This window comes from Aquarana catesbeiana, linkage group LG03, assembly GCF_042186555.1.
Source record: "Aquarana catesbeiana isolate 2022-GZ linkage group LG03, ASM4218655v1, whole genome shotgun sequence".
Classification (NCBI taxonomy): Eukaryota; Metazoa; Chordata; class Amphibia; order Anura; family Ranidae; genus Aquarana; species Aquarana catesbeiana.
In genome coordinates, this window is record NC_133326.1 from 50,665,689 (window position 1) to 50,689,374 (window position 23,686).

Sequence of the window (23,686 nt, forward strand, 5' to 3'; positions counted from 1 at the left end):
ACTGTTGCCCCATGTTGCCTCTTTAAGGGTGGCTCCTTAACTCTTCTAGCATTCTATGGAGCCATGCTTGTATGCAGGGATCAGGGCTGTGCCTCCCTACACTGTGTACATTTATAGAAACACATAGCCTTAAAGCCTAGAATGGCAAGGCTCTCCGCTGCTGTATTTTAAGTTCCTAAATCTCCTGAAGAAGCAAGGTGATTCTGTGAAACGCATTGAGGTCAATATTCCCCTGTTTGGCCATACCCAACGCAACATTTCATTCCTAAGTCTGCATATGGTTTAACCAATGCATTTTTTATATACATATATTTGTATACTGTAGCTATTACTTGTAGCTGCCTATTGTTTTTATATGCATCACATTTTATCATGTTATACACATTTTTTGTAATAAACATTTAATTGTTTTGTGTTATGTCTGGGCACAGTGAAAATCCATTTCTTAGATATTTACTACTAGTTTGACTCTGGATGTTGGTGCCCCATATTAGCCCACACAACATAACTTTTGATTATGCCGCTGGAGGAGTGAGGAATTAAGTAAAAGTCCTTTTTACCGGTACCCTAGGCCGGTGCCTCCCAACCATTTTGAGACCAGAGCCTGCTAAATTCTTTGAAAGAATTCTAAGCCACTAAAGTTAAAAAAAAAAAAAAAAAAGAAAGAAAGCAGGCTGGGGGCACCATGGAGGCTGAAGGCTCTCTCTAAGAGGATTTGTGGGCACTATGGGTGGTTGGGGGGAATTATGGGAGCTGGGAGGCACTATGGGAAGTTAAGGAACCTAGAGCCGGCTGGAGGCCTGGGAGAAGGAAGGCCATGGCTCAGTGGTTGAGAACTACTGCCCTTGGCATTAACAAGCATTTAACTCTTGTTAAATGAGTTTGTCCAAATCTGACATTTCAAGCAAGCCTCCAAAACCAGATGACCACCTGGCTTTACAGGTGGACCTGGCAGTTTCATCATGTCAACAACTGGAAGGACATGCTGACACTTGCCATATACAGCTCTGATAAAAAAAAGAATGGATACACAACCGATTCCAGCATTGCTTACTACAACTGAACCATAAAAAGGAATTCATAGCAAGCCCTTCTGGTTGTTGAAAGTGATCATTATCTCACAAGAAAATATCCAGCATTCTGCAAGCTCTCTGTGCAACCCAAGCCAAGGTTTCTATTGAGAAAAGGGAACAAAGCTATTCCAGGTACAAATATTCGCAGCATGCGAGTCACTTGATCACAAACAATCATCTCATGGTCTGTAAATCTGAAACCTATTTGGTCTACAATAACCCTTAAAGTGGTTTTAAAGGCTCAAAGTTTTTTACCTTTATGCATTCGATGCATGAAGGTGAACAACCTTCTGTGTGCAGTGGCTCCCCCAACCCCCGCTAATACTCACCCTCTCGACCCAGCGATGTGCACAAGAGCCAAGCTTATCCCGGGTCTTTCATTCCTCATTGGCTGAGACAGTAGTGGGAGCCATGGTCAATCACAGCCAATGAGGAGAGCGCGGAGTCGATCTGCGGCTCTATGGGGTTGATTTACTAATGGCAAATATACTGTGCACTTTGCAAAGTGCAGTTGCAAGCTGCAAGTGCAGTTGCTTCAGAGCTTAGTAAATGAGCAAACAATCTGTTGACTTCCATCATCCAATCATGTGCAAGCAAAAATTAAGTTTTTTTTTGCTTGCATCGGATTGGGTATTCTTTGCAAAGTGAAGATTTGCCTTATTTACTAAGCTCTGGAGCAACTGCACTTTGCAGTGCGCACAGTCTATTTGGCGTTAGTAAATTAACCCATGTGTCTTATGGACACAGAATGGGGCTCGGGAATGAGCACGCACAAGTGCTCCCAGAGCAAGTAGCTTGCTATTAGGGGCACTGGCTGAAGAGGAGGAGCCAGGAGCGCCAGCAGGGGACATGAAAAGAGGAGGATTGTGGCTGCTCTGTGCAAAACAACTGCACAGAGCAGGTAAGTATAACATGTTATTTTTTTAAAAAAATTACCTTTACTACCACTTTAAAGAGTATGCATAGTGAAAACATTTTTATCGCTGCATAGGAAGGGTTAAAACCAATACGTCTTTTTTGTGTCCCATTGGAAAATTTCTCTTCAATTTCTGTACTTGTGAAGCAACAGGAAGTGAAAAGAAATTTCCAGAAAGTGAGGGGAATTCCCCAGACAGTAGTCACTGGATCAGGTGTCTCCAATTAAAGAATTACCCTCACTTCCTGTAAAATGCTGGATTTCCCATCACATTCGGTCTATGTCACAAGAACGAATAGAAAGGATAAATCTCAGCCATCACAGAGTAGGAGCAATACAATCAAAAGGAGGTTTTAATTCTTTCCTACTGTATCCAAAACCTAGAAAATATACACATGGTCACATTTAAATTTAAACACATTTTAAACAATTAGTTTGCATTGTATCCATCTGCAAAACTTGCACAGGCTTATCTGTTGGCTAAGGATTTGTTAAGCATGTGTCATTTCCATAGAATCGACAAAGCATTGAAATACTAATATTCGGGATTTTGCAAAACATTGCAGGAAATGTGTTCCATGTGTGTTGGAAAAGCTACATCACACTGAAAACAGAACAATGGAAATTAATAGCTTTACACTGAACAAAAACATCCCAGTTACAAGCCATAGGCTTACCCTGCAATGAGTTCTGTCATTTTTAGAATATAAAAAAATTAAGGGGCACTCCAACTTGTTCCCGCGCCTGTATCAAATTTCACATATTTTACACTGCAGTAAAATTTGCCTGATAGCTTGGTGCAAAAAAAAAAAAGTCATTTTGGATTTTTAGGATTTTTAAGGACAGGCTGCAGATGGGCTCACCACTGTATTCAATAGGATAGACAGAAGCAGACTTAAAGCAAACTTAAAGTGGTTGTAAACCCACAGAAAAAAAAAAAACCTGTAAGGCAAAGGCATAATGAGCTAGTATGCATCGCATACTAGCTCATTATGAAATACTTACCTTAGAACGAAGCCCCTGCAGCGGTCCCAGCACACCACTGTGGCCCACGACTGACGTGACTCCCGGAGTTATTTTCGGGTATCGCAGGCTCCGGTGCTGTGATTGGCAGGAGCCGCAATGACGTCACTCCCATGCATGCGCGCGGGAACCACCGGTAACGGCACGGCAGCTGAAAAAAACGGCACAAGCGAGCAGTTTCTTTACTGCGCATGTGCCGATGATGTCAGCACATACTGATTCAGTGAATATCTCCTGAATGGTGCAAGTTTAGGAGATATTCACAGTACCTACAGGTAAGCCTTATTATAGGCTTACCTGTAGGTAAGAGTGGTGTGTAAGTCTTTACAGCCACTTTAAAGTGTTACTAAACCCACAACAGTAAAATCAGTCTGTATATGCAGTAAAGCATGCTTGTTATACTTCCTGTGCAACCTAAGGGGATAAGTGTAAGAGAGAGATGGAAGGCGCGTGATCTGATGTTACAGTTTATTCATTAAAAAGGGGGATAAATCGATACAAAAAGTATCTACGTGTTCATAAAACCAGGTCACAAGTATACATATTAAATTAAGGAAATAGACATGCCCATGAAAGGGCAAGTGCTAGAATTTGGCTGACGCATTTTGAGGAAAAAACTTTCAACAGAGCCTTGTAGAACGAGAAGAGAGGTCTGTACAGTATTGTGGATCGACATACAGGGGTGTGGCTAGTTGGGAGGAGTGTCACATGGTAAGTGATGAGTTCTCCTATGCTCTAAGTTTGACATCAGCCTGATGTCTCACATGGATGGAGTCAGCTGATATCCTCATTGCAACACATGACTACTTTCTGATTGGAGCTACCTAGAACCCTTACAGAAGCAACTGCCTCCTGTTCTCAAACAGATGCATGCAGGCTGCATCCTTCTTGTAAACCTGGATGCAGGCACAACCGACAAATACACATTGAATTCCCATAAGGAACATATGAATCACATCTCTCTATGACATATAGAGCGCTGGGATGTGGACAAACTTAGATTGTAGGAGAACTCATCACTTACCATGTGACACTCCCCCCAACTAGCCACTCCCCTGTATGTCGATCCACAATACTATACAGACCTCTTTTGTCGTTCTACAAGGCTCTGATGAAGAAGATTTTTCCTTGAAACGCGTCAGATATATTCTAGCACTTGCCCTTGCATGGGCATGTCTATTTTCTTAATTTAATGTGTATACTTGTAACCTGGTTTTATGAACACGTACTTTTTGTATGGATTCATCCCCCTTGTTTATGAATAAACTGTAACATCTTGATCAATGCATCAGATCACGCGCCTTCCATCTCTCTCTTACACTTGGCTTACTTCGGACGGCCCCTGGTCAGTTTAGGCAGCAAGACTCGCATGATCATCTTTTAATTTATCTTTAATTACCTTTTGAAAGTACTACCATTTTAGATCAACAACACCTTCACGAGTGCAGGAGAAAATTCTCTTTGTTTATATTGTCACTAGAGCCTAAGGGGTTAATCCTTTGCATATAAAGACTGTTTGATCCTGTCTTCTGTGATCCTCCCCTTCTTCCACTGTCCTCTAACCAACTGCTGATAAGACAGAGCCTTTGGAGTCACTCTGCACATGCTCAGTTTGGTGTGTATTGCTAGAGAGTTTTTTTTTTTTGGGGGGGGGTGCATGTGATCAGCACAGGGCCAATCAGCACTGTCCAGACAGAGGGTCAGGGGTCCTGCAGCCTCATAGGACAGTCAAAGTAGAATGCAAACTCCTCCTACAAGCTTTAACCAGTGCTTGGCCAGACACGGATAGAAGTCACAAGACTGCGCTAACTGCTGATGAGAAAAGGTATTTAGATTTACAAAAATAATTGCATTCCCATGTTCTGTGTACTGTGGGAACCCAGATATAGCGAATGCAGAGTCCCAGGTTTAGTAACACTTTAAAGCGGAACATCGCTCTCTTAATCAACATTGACTATTTCTAATCCTCATGCTTCTAGCATTAGTAAATAGATAGGAAAGTATATCATATTTACTTGTTTTAAACTTTTTTTGCATTTCTTCAGTTACTTCCCGGTTTCTATGTCTAGGCAAACTAGGTCATACATACCAGGGGTCTTCAGGAGGGGAGGCTTCTCAGCTCAGCCCATGCTTGAGATAAGGGCAGATGGATTCCAGTTAGTAAATGCTACATGAATCATCTGCCCTTACACAAGATGACCACAGCCAGAAATGCCAGGGAGTGCTTTTCAAAATGATTTTAAGTAAAATAAAGAATGGAGACATGGATAGATGGAGGAGTTTGCTTTGAATATTAAAAATAAATTCTATAGCATTTTTGGTTTGTGATGCTCAGATGCAGTTCTACTTTAAAGCGGAGTTCCAGGCTTTTTTTGTTATTAAAAGTCAGCAACTACAAAAAGTTTTGCTGCTGACTTTTAATAAACAGATACACACCTGTCCCACGGTCCAGCGATGCGGCCGCACGGATCCTTGCTCCTCCCCCCCTCCTCTCCTCGATGCCCCAGTTGAAACTGTGGGCACCAGGCTGTGACAGCTTGCAGCTTCACGTCCGGGCACACACTGCGCATGCGCGAGTTGCGCTGTGCTCTCCCAGTGGACAGGCAATCTTCCGGGACCTGTGACGTGTCCCAGAAGATTGCTGAGAGGGAGGGGCCGCCTATGGGAAGAGGAGGAGTCACCTAGGCAGCCTGTAGGCAGAAGCAGGAAGTGGGACAGGAAGTCCCACTCAAAACTAAGCACCCACTCCCCCCTCCCCCCAAATGTGGCATGTAAGGGGGCGAGGAGTGCTTAAAGTGGAAGTTCCACTTTTGGGTGGAACTCCGCTTTAAGGTAGTTTTGTAACTCACTGTGCACAGGCAGGATTTTTATACGCGTAACTGAAAAGCTCAGCACATAAACAGGCAAAAAACAACAAAAAAAGGGATTTAGCATTTTAACTTTTAAAAGTTGTCAGGTTCACTATAATGCCCTGTACACACGGTCAGACATTGATCGGACATTCCGACAACAAAATCCATGGATTTTTTCCAATGGATGTTGGCTCAAACTTGTCTTGCATACACACGGTCACACAAAGTTGTCGGAAAATCCGATCGTTCTGAACGCGGTGACGTAAAACACGTACGTCGGGACTATAAACGGGGCAGAAGCCAATAGCTTTCCTCTCTTAATTTATTCTGAGCATGCGTGGCACTTTGTGCGTCGGATTTGTGTACACACGATCGGAATTTTATAGCAAGCTCTCAAACTTTGTGTGTCGGAAATTCCTATGGAAAATGTGTGATGGAGCCTACACACGGTCGGAATTTCCGACAACAAGGTCCTATCACACATTTTCCATCGGAAAATCCGACCGTGTGTACAGGGCATAAGGGGTTCTTGAATATCCAAAAAAAAAAATTAAAAATAGGTGTGTCGCATAGAAGGAAAAGATAATAAATGCATGTATTTTTTGCAGAAAAAAAATAATGTGCACTTCGGGAGCCTGCAAAGCTGTACAGGCTTTCAGGTAGAAAGCTGGAAGAAGAGTGAATAAACTACGAGTGCGCTGATCTGCCCATGTGCAGTTTATTGTGAACTACAAGTCCATCAGCCGCGGTGGAGGATAGGACTTGTAGTTCATTCACAGATCTTTGTGAATAAATAACGTGTCGGTGCGGACAGAACCCCACCGATTTTAAATGTGAAAGTGCCTGTGGGGGAGAAGAAGCCCTTTCTGCTGTCATGGGCAAGGGGAGGCCGAGATGGAACATGTTCCACCTTATAGATAGGTGTAAAATCTAACACCTTCCAAAAGGTGAACCCAGCCTTTAATATCACTTTAATGGTAAAAAGCTGTAAGCCTTTAACCAAGTCTTTATTATTTAAAGTGTATATCCAACTTACCATTTCATAGATCTGGTGACTGCAATAGTTTTTTTCCCCCTTTAATTTTACCCTGGTAATCCTGCCATTAACACACTTACTGTACTAAAGTGACAACCATTACTGAGCATTGTTTTCATCCTAGGACAGGGAGGTGATGGGACTACATAACACCTCCCTCTATTCTAGATAACAGACGGGAGGTGTTTTGAAGTCCACAGAGATAGCAGGGAATGATGCCGACTGAGAACAGTCAAGGGGCAGAGAGCACAGGACGTTATCGGCAAACAAGATGTCAGGCTGGACGAGTCGCTCTTTTGTGTACTTATCATAGGTACTTATATCGCACCAGAAATTTATGTAGCTTAACATATATTTTGCACATTCACATCATTCCCTGCCCTCAAGGAGCTTACAATCTAAAGGCATAGCTCCCAACTGTCCCCGATTTCGAGGGACTGTCCCTGATTTGGAGAAATGTCCCTCTGTCCCTCTTTCCCCCTCATTTGTCCCTCATTTTGGTCTGATCTATATAGTTGTATATAAAATGCACTTTTTATCTTTCAAAAAGGGTTTCCCAGTGCTAAACCTTTCATCCAAATTATAAATTGCTGCATTTGTAAATTTTAAAAGCCAATATAAAGGAATAGTAGCGGTAAAAAAAAGTCCCTTGTGGATTTAATTAACCTTTTCTTTGGTTAATTCTCCTTTAAAGGGGGCGTGGCAGGGGCGTGTCCTATGCCTACATACATTTGCTAGTAGATGTCCCTCATTCCCATCTCAAAATGTTGGGAGGTGTGTCTAAAGGTCCCCATCTCACATTCATACATACTAGGGTCAATTTAGACAGGATCCAATTAACCTACCAGCATGTCTTTTTGTTGAACAGATATAATGAAAATGCTTTCAATAGTATATTTAATCAACCAAAAGAGAGCAAATAAAATACATTTAGAGTTAGAGCTTGCATACACTTACCATTTTATCCCACTCAGATTTCCCAGGCTTGATTGGACAAGGATATTAAAGCTAGGACATGACTTTACACAAAGATATTAAAAGACAAAAAAGGTCTAATACTGCAAAGTTCTAAGACAAAGAACTAAAACTGCTCCCATCTTCATCACTTCATACAACCAACAGACTCAGGATGAAATTTACCATAGTTATTGTTAGTACTGGTGTTTTCAATCTCCAGTACCCACTCTCCTGCTGGATCCTCATCCCATGAATGTGTGGTCATAAAAGCCCAATCATTGAAGCCATCTGCAGAGTAATCATGGATCCTAGATGCACAAAACCAAGAATATATTAAAGGGAATGCCAATTTCACAGACAGTTGCTACTAAATAGGATACAATTACAATGTACTCAACAAAGCAGATCATTGAAAGCCACAGGGTGGTGGTCTCCTTTAAAATGAAGACATCGGTATGCATTAAAGACTTGGTACTTTTTTAAACTTTACTGCAGAGCACCACAACTCATGACATGCGCGTTGTGGTGGGCTGCAGCGCGGTTACAGGCTACCGTGGTTGCATATTGGGATAGTATTCTAAATGAACGGCACCACAATTCAAAGCACACAGCAACCAAAAACATAGGTGTGAAGCCATCATAGGGCTGGGGAGGAAACCTCAGTATGCCGATTTACCCACTGCCTTCTTTGATTCACAAGGAGTCCAGAGTAACGGGATCTGTTCCACCAGGAATCATTGTCCCTACTACTGTCTCTATAGAATTCTGTAAAGGAAGTGTTCAACTAGGAAATTGAGACTTACTTTCTTCACCAGTTAGTTATTTCATTAGAAGAACTTGCATGGCAAAATAAAGTGGTTGTAAACCCTTACATATATCCAGTGAAGTGACAGGCATCAGGCGATACACAGAGATGAAACAAATCCTCCACCATAAGTTGTACCTGTTTATCTGCAGCCTACTCTTCTCTACATCCATTCAAAGTCCAGAATGTACACAGTATTTCTGAGCTTCAGAAGGCAGGGGGAGGGGGGGGGATCTGACGTTACACACTGCATAGCACAGAGCAGGGAGCCAAGTGTAACCTGAGAACCTGAGTGGAGGGAATAGACATATTCTCTACACAGTTTCGAAAGGAAACATGCACAGCTGAGGCTGTCAATCACCTGCTGTGTGCTGGAGGGGGGATTAGGGCCGTCCCCCAGGATTGCTTGGTGTTGGTATAGATCAGGAGTCTCCAAATTTCCCAAACAGGGCCAGTTTACTGTCTTGAAGACTTTAGGGCAGCTGGACTGTGACCGGTGGGAGAAGTCCCGATGTGGGAAAAAAATAATGCCTTATAGTTTGTTTCAGTTAAAGTAATTACGCTCCATCATTGGTGTCAGTGAGAGGAATTGTGCCCACATCGTTGATGTCACTAGGCCCCATCATTGGTGTCATTGGGAGGAATTGCACCCCATCTTTGATGTCTTTGGGTCCGATTGTTGTGTCAGTGGGTGGAATTGTGCTCCATCACTGGTGTCATTTGGAGGAATTGGGCCGCCTTTATTGGTGTCAGTGGGGGGGAATTAGGCCTCATTGTTGGTATCAGTGGATGAAATAGTGCCCCAAGGGCCGGATAAATGCAAGCAAAGAGCCCATCTGGTCCCAGGCCGCAGTTTGGAGACCAGTGGTATAGACTGTCAGAGGTGACTCATGCAAATAGCAGAGGAATGCAGGCCAGAAAGTATACACACAGTGCTTTGGATTGAGGCTAGTACACATTATACATGGATATACTTTGTGGTTTACAACCATTTTAAACCTGTCAGGATCTACCTGAAATGAAAGTTTTAGTTTTAGACAAACAGTCCCTTGCAAAAAATCTTTTAGACTATGTCAGCTTGAGCCAGTGAGGTTACCTAGGTGCCAGCAGACAAGAGCGAGTGCCCATAGGACTTGTCAAGTAAATGGCAAGATCTCCCCTGCGGTTGTAGGACAAGGTTAGCCTGGCTTGGACGTGCTCCACAGTGCTGATGTAATTGGGCATTCCAAGGCATGGCTCCACTTTTCTTCTGACTTCCAAGCGCTTTCCTATGTCCCTAGGAGAAAAAAAACATCGACAAGCATGCACTTAATGCCAAGCAGTGATCTTATTTGTTGTTATGAATAAAGAATGTGAGATATTTAGGTCACTAGCCTTGGTGAGAGCACATGAACTAGAAACAGAGACTCGGCTCAAAACAATGAGTAGTTAATGTAGCTATGGCCAAAGGATCTTTAAACAATTGCAATACATCTGATTATACACTAGATTGAACAAGCAGGTGCACACACTAAGTAAACACAGAATGGGAGAAGGCACAATAACAATATCAGAGGCCAATCCTACATAGCTGGACTGAAAGGACCCAACGTTCAGTGGACAATGCAGCCAAAGCACAGGAAAGAATAGACCAATGGCATCGGTGACCCTCCAAATCAGACCTCGGCTTTCAAATCAGACCTCGGCTTTTTGGCAACACCGAAGTACCCTGTGCCAGGAGGCAGTTGAGGCAAAGACAGCAACACTGATTTTGTGCAAAGGAACCAGGTGTTCTTTTCACTTCCTGCTGTCCATTGTTCTGCCGTAAAATATGGTGTGCATAAGTCAACCTCACAAAACACTGCAGTATAAGTAGTCACACCAGGTTTTTACTTATCAAATATAGCTTATTTACATTGGTCTCTCAAAGACAGCAGTAGGTCCACATCCTCAAAGAAGATATACAGAGAATACACCTTAAAGTACACTATGTATTGCCAAAACGTTTTTATTGTTAGTTTTGTATAGGGAAGAGAAACCCATCAGCTTATTTTTGCTTTCCATGTACCATTGAGTGATTTCCCTTCACTTCTCGTCTAGACTATGAGCTATTTGAGCAACAGTGCCTGTAGCTTATATGTGCCAGTAGAGCATTGATCCCTAGCTATAGATCAGCTAATTGTTCCTCACGTCAGACAAAAGGTTACAGTTATCAAGCACAACCCAAATCCATTGATTTAACGGTTTTATAAAACTTATATTTAAGGCATGCCGTGAATGATAAGTCTCACAGCTGCTTCTCGTCTCTACCGATCTGTCACGTCATCAGATGGCAGATGTCATAACTGATCTCATGTGCAGCACCATGGCAACTGCAGATTAAAGAGAGGCTAAGAAGGTAGCTTCCTTGGCTTAAGAGGGTTTAGTTCCACTTTAGGCAAGTTGAGAATTTAAAATTTAAAAAAAACTGCTCCTTTACAGGACCCCTATCAGAGTTTTGTAGCAACGTGGAGGGTATGGATTGAAATTTCTAGTTGCTCTTATCTTCAATCTTACACTGATTTATTCCACTAGAGTTGGTGGGCTTATCATGCACTGTGGGCTTCACCCAGCAAGATCCACTTCACCTCCCCCCTTTCTTCCCAACTTTATCTCATCCCGACTTGTTCCCTGAAGCCTGGTGAGGGAGAGATGTCTATCCATCTGTCAGTTGGATCATAAGCATTTAATCCATGCCCATCTAATAGCTTTCTTCTCATCATGGGTCTACCCAATATTTGTATTGTTCGTTTCCAACATTTTTATTTAAACTACACTGGGGAGCTCACTTCCCGTCCATGGTTTTCCTTGTGTATTGTATACTGTGTCAACAATCAAGGTTCACACTGTTTTTCTGAAGTTTGCCGTTTTTCTGAATGTCTTGCTGACCTTCTGGCCTACCCACACAGTCACTAACCTAGAACAAGTAGTGAGCTTGGTGGTTGCCAACAACCCTTCACATACATCTACAAGAAACCCTCATAATGGGACTTTAGCAGCAACAAAGGGGAAGAGGGAACATTTTTTAAACCACAAATGTGTGAAAATGTTCAAACTTTATTGATACAAAAATATATAAAAACATCTGATGAAGTGTGCTGGCTATCTTCGCATATGCGTGTTCCATATAAGATACAATACAATATTCCCACATCAATTAATCACCAGTTAGATATTAATATAATGGTGAGCACCCATAATAATTGGTGCTCACCATCATGCTGATATCCGATTGGTGATTATTTGATGTGGGAATATTCTATCTTATATGGAACACGCCTATGCTATGATAGCCAGCACACTTCAGATGTTTTTATATATTTATGTATCAATACCAAGTCCCATTATGAGGGTTTCTTGTAGACAGTCACTAACCTAGAACAAGTAACAGGAAGGTATATTTTATTTACTTCTTTTAAACTTTTTTTTTTAATTTCTTCAGTTGCTTCTTGGTTTCTGGCATCCCATGCTCATTTTGTTTCTTTTCGTTTGTAGGAGGGGCTTTCTCAGCTAAGTACACCATCCTGGCTGCATGTGGAGGTAAGGGCAGATTGATTCCAGGAAGTTAATACTACATGAATCATCTGCTCTTACTCAAGATGGCCACACCTGTAAATGCTAGGGGGGTCTTTTCAAAGTGATTTCTCAACAAAAGCATGGAGACATGGATGGATGGGAAAGTTTGCTTTAAATATTAAAAGTAAATTAAATGGCATTTTCAGTTTGTGGTGCTCAGAGTTTAGTTCCACTTTAAGTTAGATGTTTAAACAATATAAATGTCATTATTTGTACTATTTTTTTTTCTTTTTTCTTCTTTTACTTTTCTCTTTCTTTGAGTATATTAAGCAGGAAAGATGACCTTAATTTTTAAGGTTAAAAAACCCTTTGCATATACCTCGGGCACCCCATGAGGTTACATGTGAGACAGTCAGCTCCAGAGAGTAGAGCTATCTATTGCATGCAACTTCAACAGTAGATGAGATACATAAAATAAAGATTTGTAAAGGTTATTTTAACCAGTTTGCTTAAGCCTAAGCCACAAGCAGAGTATGAGCTAGAGCTGCAGCTATTTTTCCCTGCAGGGTTCCATTCATGCTCAGTTGCCTCATTCAGGACAGAAGCCTCATTGAGCCTTTGGCTCTGACCCAGTGAGGTGTGAATGGTTTGTCTGTCTAAATCCCCCAAAGAGCCAAATCCAGGTAATGCACAGTCTGTTCCCAATACTAACTGAGCATTTATGTGTTAGTGAGGAGCAGCACCAGGAGCTGTATCCGTTTACATGTGCTCTGCAAAGAGAAGACAAAATGATAAACTTTTCTGGGAAATGCTAAAGAATGGAAGTCTTGTTCACTAGGTAAGCGCTATGTACTGCCATGGTTTGATGGCACCATTAAGTGCTAGTTTAAAAGGGTAGACACAAATTAGCAGTGCCGTGTACTGCAGTCAGGCCTAGTTTACATGGGCTCCAGGAGAAGGCATTGGATGAGCAGTTTCCGAGCTTTACTAATGCTCACCAAATGGGGCCTATCCTGTTTCGGTCTTTGTAGAGATAGTAGATGTAAGATGCAACAAAGAAAGAAACAAAAGTTGAAAACAAGAATTATATTGAAAGAGAAGTATGGGGTATCAAAACAACCAGGAGTGTATCATGAAATAAGTGGGCCCGTGTGCAACATCAAAAGTGGGCCCTAGGCATGAACGAAAAAAAAAATGCGGCGAGCGGCGAAAAGTGGGCATGGTTTAAATTGCGCTAAATATTGGGTCCGGTTTAAAGGGGGTATGTTCAGAGATGACTTGCATAATGCAGAATGTGGTAATGTTGAATAGCGAATGTACAGTGCGAACTGTCCAGCGGTGGTGGTATGTGCAGTAGATGGTTGGAGTGTATGGTGGTGGGTAGTATGTGCAGGAGAGGAGTGCGGAGTTTATGAGGCAGTGGGTAGTATGTGCAGAAGAGGAGTAGGGAGTGTATGAAGGTGGGTAGTATTTGCAGTAGACAAATTGCTGTGCAATTCATTTTGTTTCAAATTTGTTTTTGGACGAAATTCTGCATATTCTCTCTTGACGAATGCATACGAAAACTAGTTTTCACACAGAACAAAAATCCAGAAGAACGAAAATCCGAAAGAACAAAAAACAATTCAGCCTACAAGTTTAACAAAATTGATTACATTCTGATAGTTTTGTTTTTCGCATTTTCTATTATAATTAAATTATTATTATAGTTTTTATTATTATTATTATAAACTATTAAATTATAGGTATTGGAATTTCCTTTCAAAATTTGGCTAAAGTAACGGTTAGTGAATGTAACAAATACGAATGCATCCAAAATGATGAATTATCCGAAGTAACGAATGTGGCATCTAAATGAATGGAATGTAAAGAATATGATTGCATTCGAAATTGGAGTGGACAGTTAGAAGGTGTCAGTAGGGCAGTGGACGGTGTCAGTAGTTTTTTACTTTTTACGATTATAGTATTATTTTTTTACAATTGTATTTTTTTAATGTAGTTTTTAAATCTTTTCTTTTTTCACACTGCTTTGTGGGGGGGGGGGGTCTCTGGACGGTGTCAGTAGGGCAGTGGACATGGTCAGTGTAAGGTTTCAGTAATTTTTTGGTAATTCAGAAAAGGAAGGGACTGGTAAATAACATGTTTACTGGTCCCTTCCTCCGCTCTCCATCCTGACAGTATACTACAGGGGAAAAGGTGGGAAGCTGGAGAGGGACACAGGGGGACAGTTGGGACGATCAGTGCGGGCAGTTACAGGCACCGATCTCCCTGTATACCTTTCAATTAAGCAGCTGACAGCCATGGGAACAAGAGGATGAGAAGTGGAGACTGCCCGTACTGATCGCCCTGACTGAGCCAGGGACGGCTCATCTATACGTGTAGGGTTGTTTAGAGCACAGTGCCCCCCCCCCCCCAGGGCCCGTGTGCAGTGAACACCCATGGATGATTATACTCCACTGAAAAGAACCTAGGTGGATGCAGCATTGATTTGATGCTGCATCTGTCCCCCTGCCACCTCTGCACTAAGAATTGAGTGATCAAAGATCACCAATCGCTCATTTCTCCCCTCAGCTGTGAAGCGGTGACTGTCAGTCACCAGTTCCCCTCCAGAGCTGAATGGAATGCTGGGCTGGGCTGGGGTGGGGAGGAAGCAGCTGAGAGGCTGAGTCAGCTGCCGGTCCAGACAGGTGGGTGGATCCCGACTGTAAAGTGGGGATCTTTCCCAAACATGGGCAGCCGAGTGACGTCAGCCAACTGAAAACTGCTCACAGGAATGCAGAAGGAACTGCACTCCTGTCATCCATAAGAGAAGTAGGGCCAAAAAAGCTTTACCAAATGGCAATTGCACCAAAAAAAATAAAAATAAAAAATCTTGGTCCCAAGTTGAATCATAGGATACCCCTGTTGTATATAGGATCTTAAAATGTCCCATGTTCTTGATCAGTGTCTGGATGATTTTGCATATATACAGATTCTTGAATACTGTGTTTCTGATCCTATTTTCACTTTTTCTGCATTGTCTTGGGGTAATGAAGCTTTTTGCTTTGTGTTTGTTATTACGCTGCAATTTACAACCTTGTAGAAAGATTCAATAAAGGCTTAAAATGGAAAAAAAATGGCAATTGCATAGAATACACAAACTACATATTATTCAGTTAAAGCCCAACTCCAGGCAACTATAAAAAATACTCCTTGAGCTAGCCTCCATGAAAAAGTATTCAGAATTTCTGGCAGTGACTTCTCTATATCATCCAAACTTCAACACTTTCTCATACATTATCACAGTGCCAAGGCCATGGTGTTGACAATTTCGGCATTTTCTAGTCAGGACCCTCTTTGTCCTTTATCCTCTACACTCTTTACATTCCTTCACCATTTCCTTTCCCTGTTTTTTTTTTCCCAATCTTCCCCTTGGATGTACCAGCAACCTACCTACTAGAAACCTCTGTTCCCTTATAGATTAGAGGGGTATACTGGGGTGACAATGTCTGCCTTACTTAGGAGAGCCCATCCACATGGGTGACAAAAAAGCTGCTTGCCCCAAATTATGTAACAAAAACAAAAAGCTCCCAAGGGCTTTTAGGCAGCAAGGAATACAAAACTAGTCAATTGAGTATATATTTTTTTTTTTTTTATGGATACTAAATGACATGAAATTTCAAAAAGTACAGTTATAAAAACGAGCTCTGGTGTATATACCCTCTATACTACTGTGTCACACCACATCACTCTGTGTGAGGATCTTTTGCTACACAGTGGCTTGCCTTTAATACCCCGTCTCCTATGGGAACATTACTATCAAATAAATGAAATTATTGGACTATCCACACCTGAGAACCAATAATTGTATGCATATAGGGAAACTACAACTGTAAAATACATAGGAGCTGACACCCAGTCTCATTAAATCAAGATGCAACTCTCATGTCCATTTTATTATATTTTTTGAAACCCCTACTGAAAAGACCTGCTTAGTGGGTGCATTTTGTGGGCCCCTCCCACCTCCCTTCCACTCAGTAGATGCAAATTCTCGTAGGCTCATCTTGGGCCCCCGATGTGTCTCCTTGCCGGATGACCATCTTGAAACCAACCTGCTTTAGTGTTTTTAGTGTTTAGCATGCTTTGGTTACCTATAACCTCCTCATTTAAGATGTCCTTATCCCCCTGAGGAAGATTTGAACTAACACAATCGAAATGCGCTGGGTCTTTATGAGCAACTATTCAAAGTCAGAAAATTTCATGTACACAATGTTGTTTGGTAATGCCATAAGGACATCCTTTGTAGTATAGAGGGTATATACACCAGAATGCGTGTTTTTATAACTGTACTTCTTTTTGAAATTTCACGTAATTTTCTATCAATAAAAATATTTTTTTATATACTGAATTGACTAATTTTGTATTCCTTGCTGCCTAAAAGCCCTTGGGAGCTTTTTGTTTTTGGTTATGTCTGTCTTACTTTACTTAGGCATGATTAGTTGGGTTGTTGGATCCACTGTGAGCACCTTTACGTTCTAAAGTACTGGAATTGCAATGCCAAATAATTTTTCCTCTGCTCTGATCTTCTGCTGATCTCTCCCTGAGTTGGCGTATCTGTATTTGCTGGAAAATCTAATAAAATCTATTCTTAATAAAGAAAAAAAAATACCCCTTGCGGTGGGGCTGCATCCACACTACAAAGGTCAATTGTTCATTTAGAACTAGGGGAACCATAAAAGAGGATTTACTTATCCGATCCACTCGCAGCATCTGCTCCCCCACGCTCCATGGTCTAGGATCCTGATGTCATCAAGAGCAGGGTTCACTGCCCTGCACTGGGTGTCAAGATGAGGGACAAGCCACCATCGGATCATGGGGGAGCGTCCTCTGCTGGGGGGAGCAGAGGATCATGTAAGCAACTTTTTTTCCCTCTCCACTAGACAAAACAAGCTATTAACCCTGGCAGTATGGGCACAGTCCCACTGCAAGGGATAACTTTTTAGTTACCCGGAGTTGGGCTTTAAGGATTACATCTACTGTAACTAAGTTCTTACAGAAGGGGAAAATGTTGTAGATAAAGAATATGAACAAAATTTCAGAACACGGTAGAAGTAGTTTTCATTAAATAGGACTAGACACTCTAGCCAAGTGCTTGATCGCAATAGTAGAGCTTCCAGACAATTTATTATAATTGATATCTTGCCGTTTACCCCTAATTGACGGGATAACTTGCATGCAATCCGAGAACAAAGCTCAATACTTACAATCACACTGCCAGCAGTGACACACCTCCACCCAGCTCCCAGTACATTGGTTCTATCAGAGCCTGCAGTAATTAAGGTATAGTGTGCAGCGCAGCATGAGGAAAATGACTCACAAACCCATCACACGGAGATTGTGCTGACCCCATAAAATAGAGGCCAGTGTTCATGAACAAGACTACTGTGCAATTTGGATCAAAGTTGTGTAGGCCCACACCAAATGTGCTGGCTCACCGAGATGCACGAGACGACACATTTATCTCATTAATGCTTGCGGTTACAGGCACGGTTCCACGACTCACAATAAATTCCACTTCAATTCATCGGACAATTCATCTTTCAATGTGCGTTGTAAATTATAAGTGCCATTCCTAAAAAACACAGTCTGGTGCAGAATGTGTAACTGCCACTGAGCCCAGTGTTTGAGATTCCATGCATACTGATAAGCGCTTGCTAAAAGAAGGGCTTCCGGTAAAGAAGTATCATTCCTTTCATAAGTCGAGACAGTATTTTTGTGATGATTGAAGTAGAACATTCAGACTACAAATAGGACTGTATTTATATCTCGGAATAACTGGTTTTATCTATCAAAGAGAATGAAATGAGAACTGTCTGCTCTCCCAGTCATTAAATGAGTTCTTCCTTCTATTCCCCAATGCATGATCTATACAAGGTTTGAAGGGAATTGGCTGCCATGGGGCAAAACATTTCTTATACCAAAGTTTGATACATGGTGTAGAGCAGCCTCTCTCAACCTTTGTAAAATGGAGGAAGCCTTGAAATAAAAAAATTACAAAATCTATGATTCACAGTACATTAGTGTGATGGTCATGGGAAGAACATTCCTTATATGTGTGGTTATTAGAAAGAATTCCCCATTGCAGATAGCAAAGATCATTGTAAGCAGTTGGAACATATCTGAGAAGAAGAAGCTGCTCATTCCTCAAGGAATCCCTAGCAACCTCTAGAGGAACCCTGGTTGAGAAAGGATGCCATAGGGTTTCATTAAAAGAAATGAATTAAGACATTTCTATTCGTATCCTCCAGTTGTCAAGTTCTGGAATTTAATAATCATCAAATAATTCATAAATCGAAAAACCACTTTAAAACAGAATGACTTACAATAAAAATGATTTATCTTTATATGGCGCACTAGCACTTGACACCCTCATACTTATGAAGCTTGGGTTAAGCTGGTCAGCCGTTTGACGTTGAGGTTTCCAGCACAGTATAGGTCTCCCTTGTTGAATCCTCCCATTACTTTTCTCAGCACACATTCCTATAAACTTCTGTTTTCACTTTGTACCCTAGTGTTACTTTTTACAATATTAACAGCTAACTTCAAGAGAAGAGACAGAATTTCATTTACTCACTTTGGCTCCGTGAGAATGTCAATGACACATTTTCTCTGAGGTCCCACAGTGGTCCAGTTTTTAGCCAGAGCAACCATTGCCCCAGCATCCAGAAGTCCATATCCATATGAATGGCTGACTACAATATACAGAACATGCATCATTAGTAAGTAGTAACTTTATTCAAGTCTACTTAAACACTTATTATGGTTTGGCAGTATCTGTGTGCATGTGTACTTGCTTTTAGGATTACTTGAAATATGAAAAAAAAAAACATGCCAAACATGTAATATATTAAAATAGTTGACTTTGGTCAGTAAGAAGTACTTTTAGAAGTGCCTATTATTGAAGAATAATGCCAGGAGTCTATATTTTACATAGTTACATTGGTCCAGCTTGGACCAATGTAACTATGTATACACCATACTTGAGGGATCCCTCTAGTAGCTGAAAATCACTGTAATAGGCACTGCTACTACAATGATCTCCACAAGCTTCATTGCTGCTTCATTGTGAACACAGGAGGTCGACTGTTGGGCACAGGAAGGCAGGGAGCATTCTCTGAACAGCATTTCCCAATGCATTTTCTCAATGAATGCAAAGCATTCTCTGATTGAACAAGGTGGAGAGCATGATGTCACCGACCAGCCCCTCCACCATGTCAATCAGAAATAGCATTAAATTTTCTCAATGAATGCAAAGCAATCTCTGAATGGTGCCCATGCCAAGTGGGAAACCTCCTGTGTTCACAATGCAGCAACTAAGCACAGCCCCCCAGAAGCAAGTGAAGATCATTATAAAAGCGGTGTCTATTACAGTGATTTTTAGCTTCTAGAGCATGGGTGCTCAACCTGTGGCCCTCCAGCTGTTGCAAAACTATGTCCCATCATGCTTCTGCCTTTGGGAGTCATGCTTGTACCTGTTAGCCTTGCAATGCATCATGGGACTTGTAGTTCTGCAACAGCTGGAGGGCCACAGGTTGAGCACCCATGATTTAGGAGGGATCTCCCAGTTATGGCATTTGCATAGTTACATTGGTCCAAGCTGGACCAATGTAACTTCCCAAAAATATCCATCCCTGGAATTATCGATGCACCAATACTAATATCGGTAACGATACCGAGTATTTTCAGGAGTACGCATACTCGTGAAAATGCTCCTGATACCGAAACCGATACTTTGCAGTAACAATAGATATTGTCACTCCAGACAAAACACTCCCTGGAGCACATGCCCCAACAAGACTCACAGGTGCAGGCTCTGCAATGGATCAATCAGCAAAAAAAAGATATAGCTAAGATTGAGCACCAACATACGGTGTGAAACACGTCAGCTATTCAGCTCTGCCTTTGCACCATATGGATTGAATTTGGATTTTAATACATTTTTTTTAAATAAAAGTGTTGTACCAGTGTGCGGCCGTCCAGGACTTCTTTTTTGCTGATCGATACTTTGCGATATCGCAAAAGGGGGGTAGTAATATTTTAACATTTTATTAATATAATAAATAAATGTGGCACTAACTCAAATAAAGTGCTAATAGACCAACAATCACATAATCAATTAAAGTCCAATCAGTGAAATGACAATCCTTTTTTTGGTTTACGCATTCGTTTTTCACTTTACATTTTATTAGTCTCAATTTCCCTTTTTAAGTGCAACTACCCATAAAAAAAAAAATCTGAAATTATGTTGTATTGGTCTCTTTTCAGCAAAATTGATTTGAATTAGTCTACCAATTAAAGATGCACCGATACAGTTTTTTTATCGGCAAGTACGAGTACCGATACTTGGTGTCGGCAAGTAATTGATTGCAAGTATTGGTACTCGTCGATAAAAAATAAACGGTATCAGTGCATCCTTACCTGAAATACTAGACCAATTCAAATCAATTTTGCTGAAAAGAGACCAGTACAACATAAATTCATATTTTTTTTTTTTATGGGTAGTTGCACTTAAAAGTGGAAATCAAGGCTAACTAATAAAATTTAAAGTATCAAGCATCAATAGATTTAAAGACTTCTGTTCTCGGCCGCGACCGGAAGTGATGTCGCCCAGCTCCTACCAACGCATTGAGTCACTGATCACGTGACTTTATCAAGGGCTTTTACTTGTTTTTTTGCACATGCACTTTTTTGCACTTATATGAATTTGGATTGTTATTTCACTGATTGGACTTTAATTGATTATTGTTGGTCTATTAGCACTTTATTTGAGTTAGCGTCACATTTATTTATTATATTAATAAAATTTAAAAATATTGCTTCCCCCTCCTCATACCTATGCTGCATAATGTTATGAGTTCAGTGTAAAAATCCATTTTTTTAATCATCATTGGTGTGGTTATGTGATCACTAAGCTGCAACTCCCCAGTGTCAGTGGGTGCTTAAAAAACTGGGGCTGAACTGCCAGAGCCATGACATCACCCGCTGACTTTTACTGCCCCCTTGTTGTCAGCACTCCTACCCATCTGCTGAAGCAGCCTCTCGCTGACACAGGGGAGCCAGAGCTTTATTGATCATGTGATCACACCAAAGCTGATAAAATAAAAGGTCTTTACATTAAAACACTTATAGAAACAGTATGCAGCAAGGGGAGGGGGGAATCAAACATTTTTAACCGGACTTATATTAGCCTTTTCTTCCACTTTGAGAATCAATAGATCTTTTTTTGAATAAGGCTTAATATAATACAATCAAGAAATTCTGATCTAGATGTGTTCTGATTACCTTTCCGCCCAACTCCATTTGGGGCCCAATCATTTGTGTTAAGATGAGATGGGTTTGACGTTCGCACAACTAGATGCTGCATATCCCTCCAGGTAAGATTATTACTGAAATAAAAAGGAGAAAAAAAAATGTGTTGCTCTCACAATGGAATCCCATTGTTTTTTTGTTTGTTTTTTTCTGAAATTGTAGTATTCGGTTCAGACATGCACATCTATAACAATTCTGTATAATAGGAAAAAAAAATACCCTTAACACAACCAGTCATGTTCATTGGTCAAATTCTTCCTTTCATAAATGTGTCTCAGGGAGGGAAGTGCAATGGAATGTCAGTCTTGCCTTCCAATGAATATCACAGAAAGGGCTATTTCTCATTTTACCACCCATCAATGGAGACATAAAATTTGAACAGCTTTGACCCAGTTGTGCAAAAATCTCAGGGCTCATACTACAATACTAACTTCAAGACAACCCCAGAAAATATCACAATACAAATAGTGTCCTGAAAAAATAGGATTTTTTATAACAGCTTAACTGTAAAATCCTTTTCTTTTGAGGTACATCACGGGACACAGAGCCTCAGTAATTACTGATGGGTTATATAGGTATCACTAGGTGATTGGAAACTGGTCACACCCTAAACAGGAAGTTCAACCTCCTATATAATCCCTCCCCTTGCAGGGATACCTCAGTTTTGTAGCAAAGCAATATAAGTGTATTAGAAGAGGGTCGGGACCTCTATGTCCCGTGATGTACCTCAAAAGAAAAGGATTTTACAGGTAAGCTGTTATAAAAAAATCCTATTTTCTTTCTCGTACATCACGGGACACAGAGCCTCAGTAATTACTGATGGGAAGTCCCAGAGCAATGCTACCTGAGGGGAGGGGAAGATCAACCAAGTAGGGTGTAATCAGACCTGAGGACCTTGTACCGCTGCCTGCAGCACACTACGCCCAAAGGTGATATCCTCATGCCTTCTCACATCCACCTGATAAAATCTGGTGAATGTATGAACTGAAGACCGGGTTGCGGCCTTACAGATTTGAGCCATAGAGGCCCGGTGATGCACTGCCCAAGAAGCACCAATAGCCCTTGTGGAATGTGCCTTGATCTGAAACGGAGGAATTTTCTGTTTCAAACCGTAAGCTTGAATAATCATCTGTCGAATCCATTTAGAAATGGTAGATCTTGACGCTGGCTGTCCTCTATTGGGACCTTCTGGCAGCACTAACAAAACATCCGTTTTGCGCACTTGAGCAGTTGCTTCCAGATAAGCTTTGACTGCTCTTACTACATTCAAAGAATGTAGGGACCTTTCTTCCGAGAACAGGGATCAGGAAAAAAGGAAGGCAGAACAATGTCTTGGTTTAGATGAAAATCTGAAACCACCTTCGGTAAACAACTAGGATGAGGGCGCAGTACCACTCTATACTTGTGTACAATCAAATAAGGCTCTTTACAGGAAAGAGCTGCAAATTATGATACTCTTCTAGCAGAAGAAATGGCTACCAGAAAAATTAACTTTCTTGACAACAAGACCAAGGGAATCTGACGTATTGGTTCAAAAGGCTGTTTCTGTAACACAGACAGAACCAAATTCAAGTCCCAGGGGTTTAGGGGCGCCTTACCCAGAAGATTAAGACGCGTCACCCCCTGCATAAAGTTTCGGACCAAAGAATGTGAAGCAAGTGGCCGTTGGAATAATACCGATAAGGCCGAGATCTGGCCCTTCATGGTACTTAAGGCCAGCTTCATCTCTAATCCCAATTGTAGAAAATCAAAAATTCTACCAATCACATCTTTTCTGGGATGCCAACCCCTGGATTCACACCAGCATACATAAGCTTTCCAGACTCTATGATAAATTACTCTGGAAGCTGGCTTCCTTGCATTGATCAAGGTAGATATCACAGGACCTGAAAGCCCACGGCTCTTCAGAACGTGAGTTTCAATAGCCAAACCGTTAAATTTAGCGTCTGTAAGGCAGGATGGAACACTGGACCTTGAGATAACAGGTCTGCACGTGACGGTAGGGTCCACGAGGAACCCACCGTCATCCTTACTATTTCTGCATACCAAGTCCTCCTGGGCCAAGCAGGGGCTACCAGAAGTACCGAATTTCCTGCCTGATCCTGCAAAGGAGTCGTGGCAGTAGCAGAATAGGCGGGAATG

At 41.4% G+C, this 23,686-nt stretch overlaps 1 protein-coding gene across 2 annotated transcripts in view; it reads right to left on the minus strand.

Annotated features, from left to right (window-relative positions):
- The window catches only part of FURIN (furin, paired basic amino acid cleaving enzyme), a 303,958-nt gene that overhangs the window by 27,065 nt on the left and 253,207 nt on the right, over positions 1-23,686 (minus strand). For both annotated transcript variants that reach the window (XM_073618514.1, XM_073618515.1), the window contains exons 10-13: positions 21,518-21,621; positions 18,810-18,927; positions 9,759-9,938; positions 8,041-8,165 (exon numbers count right to left, since the gene is read on the minus strand). In XM_073618514.1, the coding sequence (XP_073474615.1) occupies positions 8,041-8,165; positions 9,759-9,938; positions 18,810-18,927; positions 21,518-21,621 (527 nt within the window). The remainder of the gene's footprint in view (positions 1-8,040; positions 8,166-9,758; positions 9,939-18,809; positions 18,928-21,517; positions 21,622-23,686) is intronic.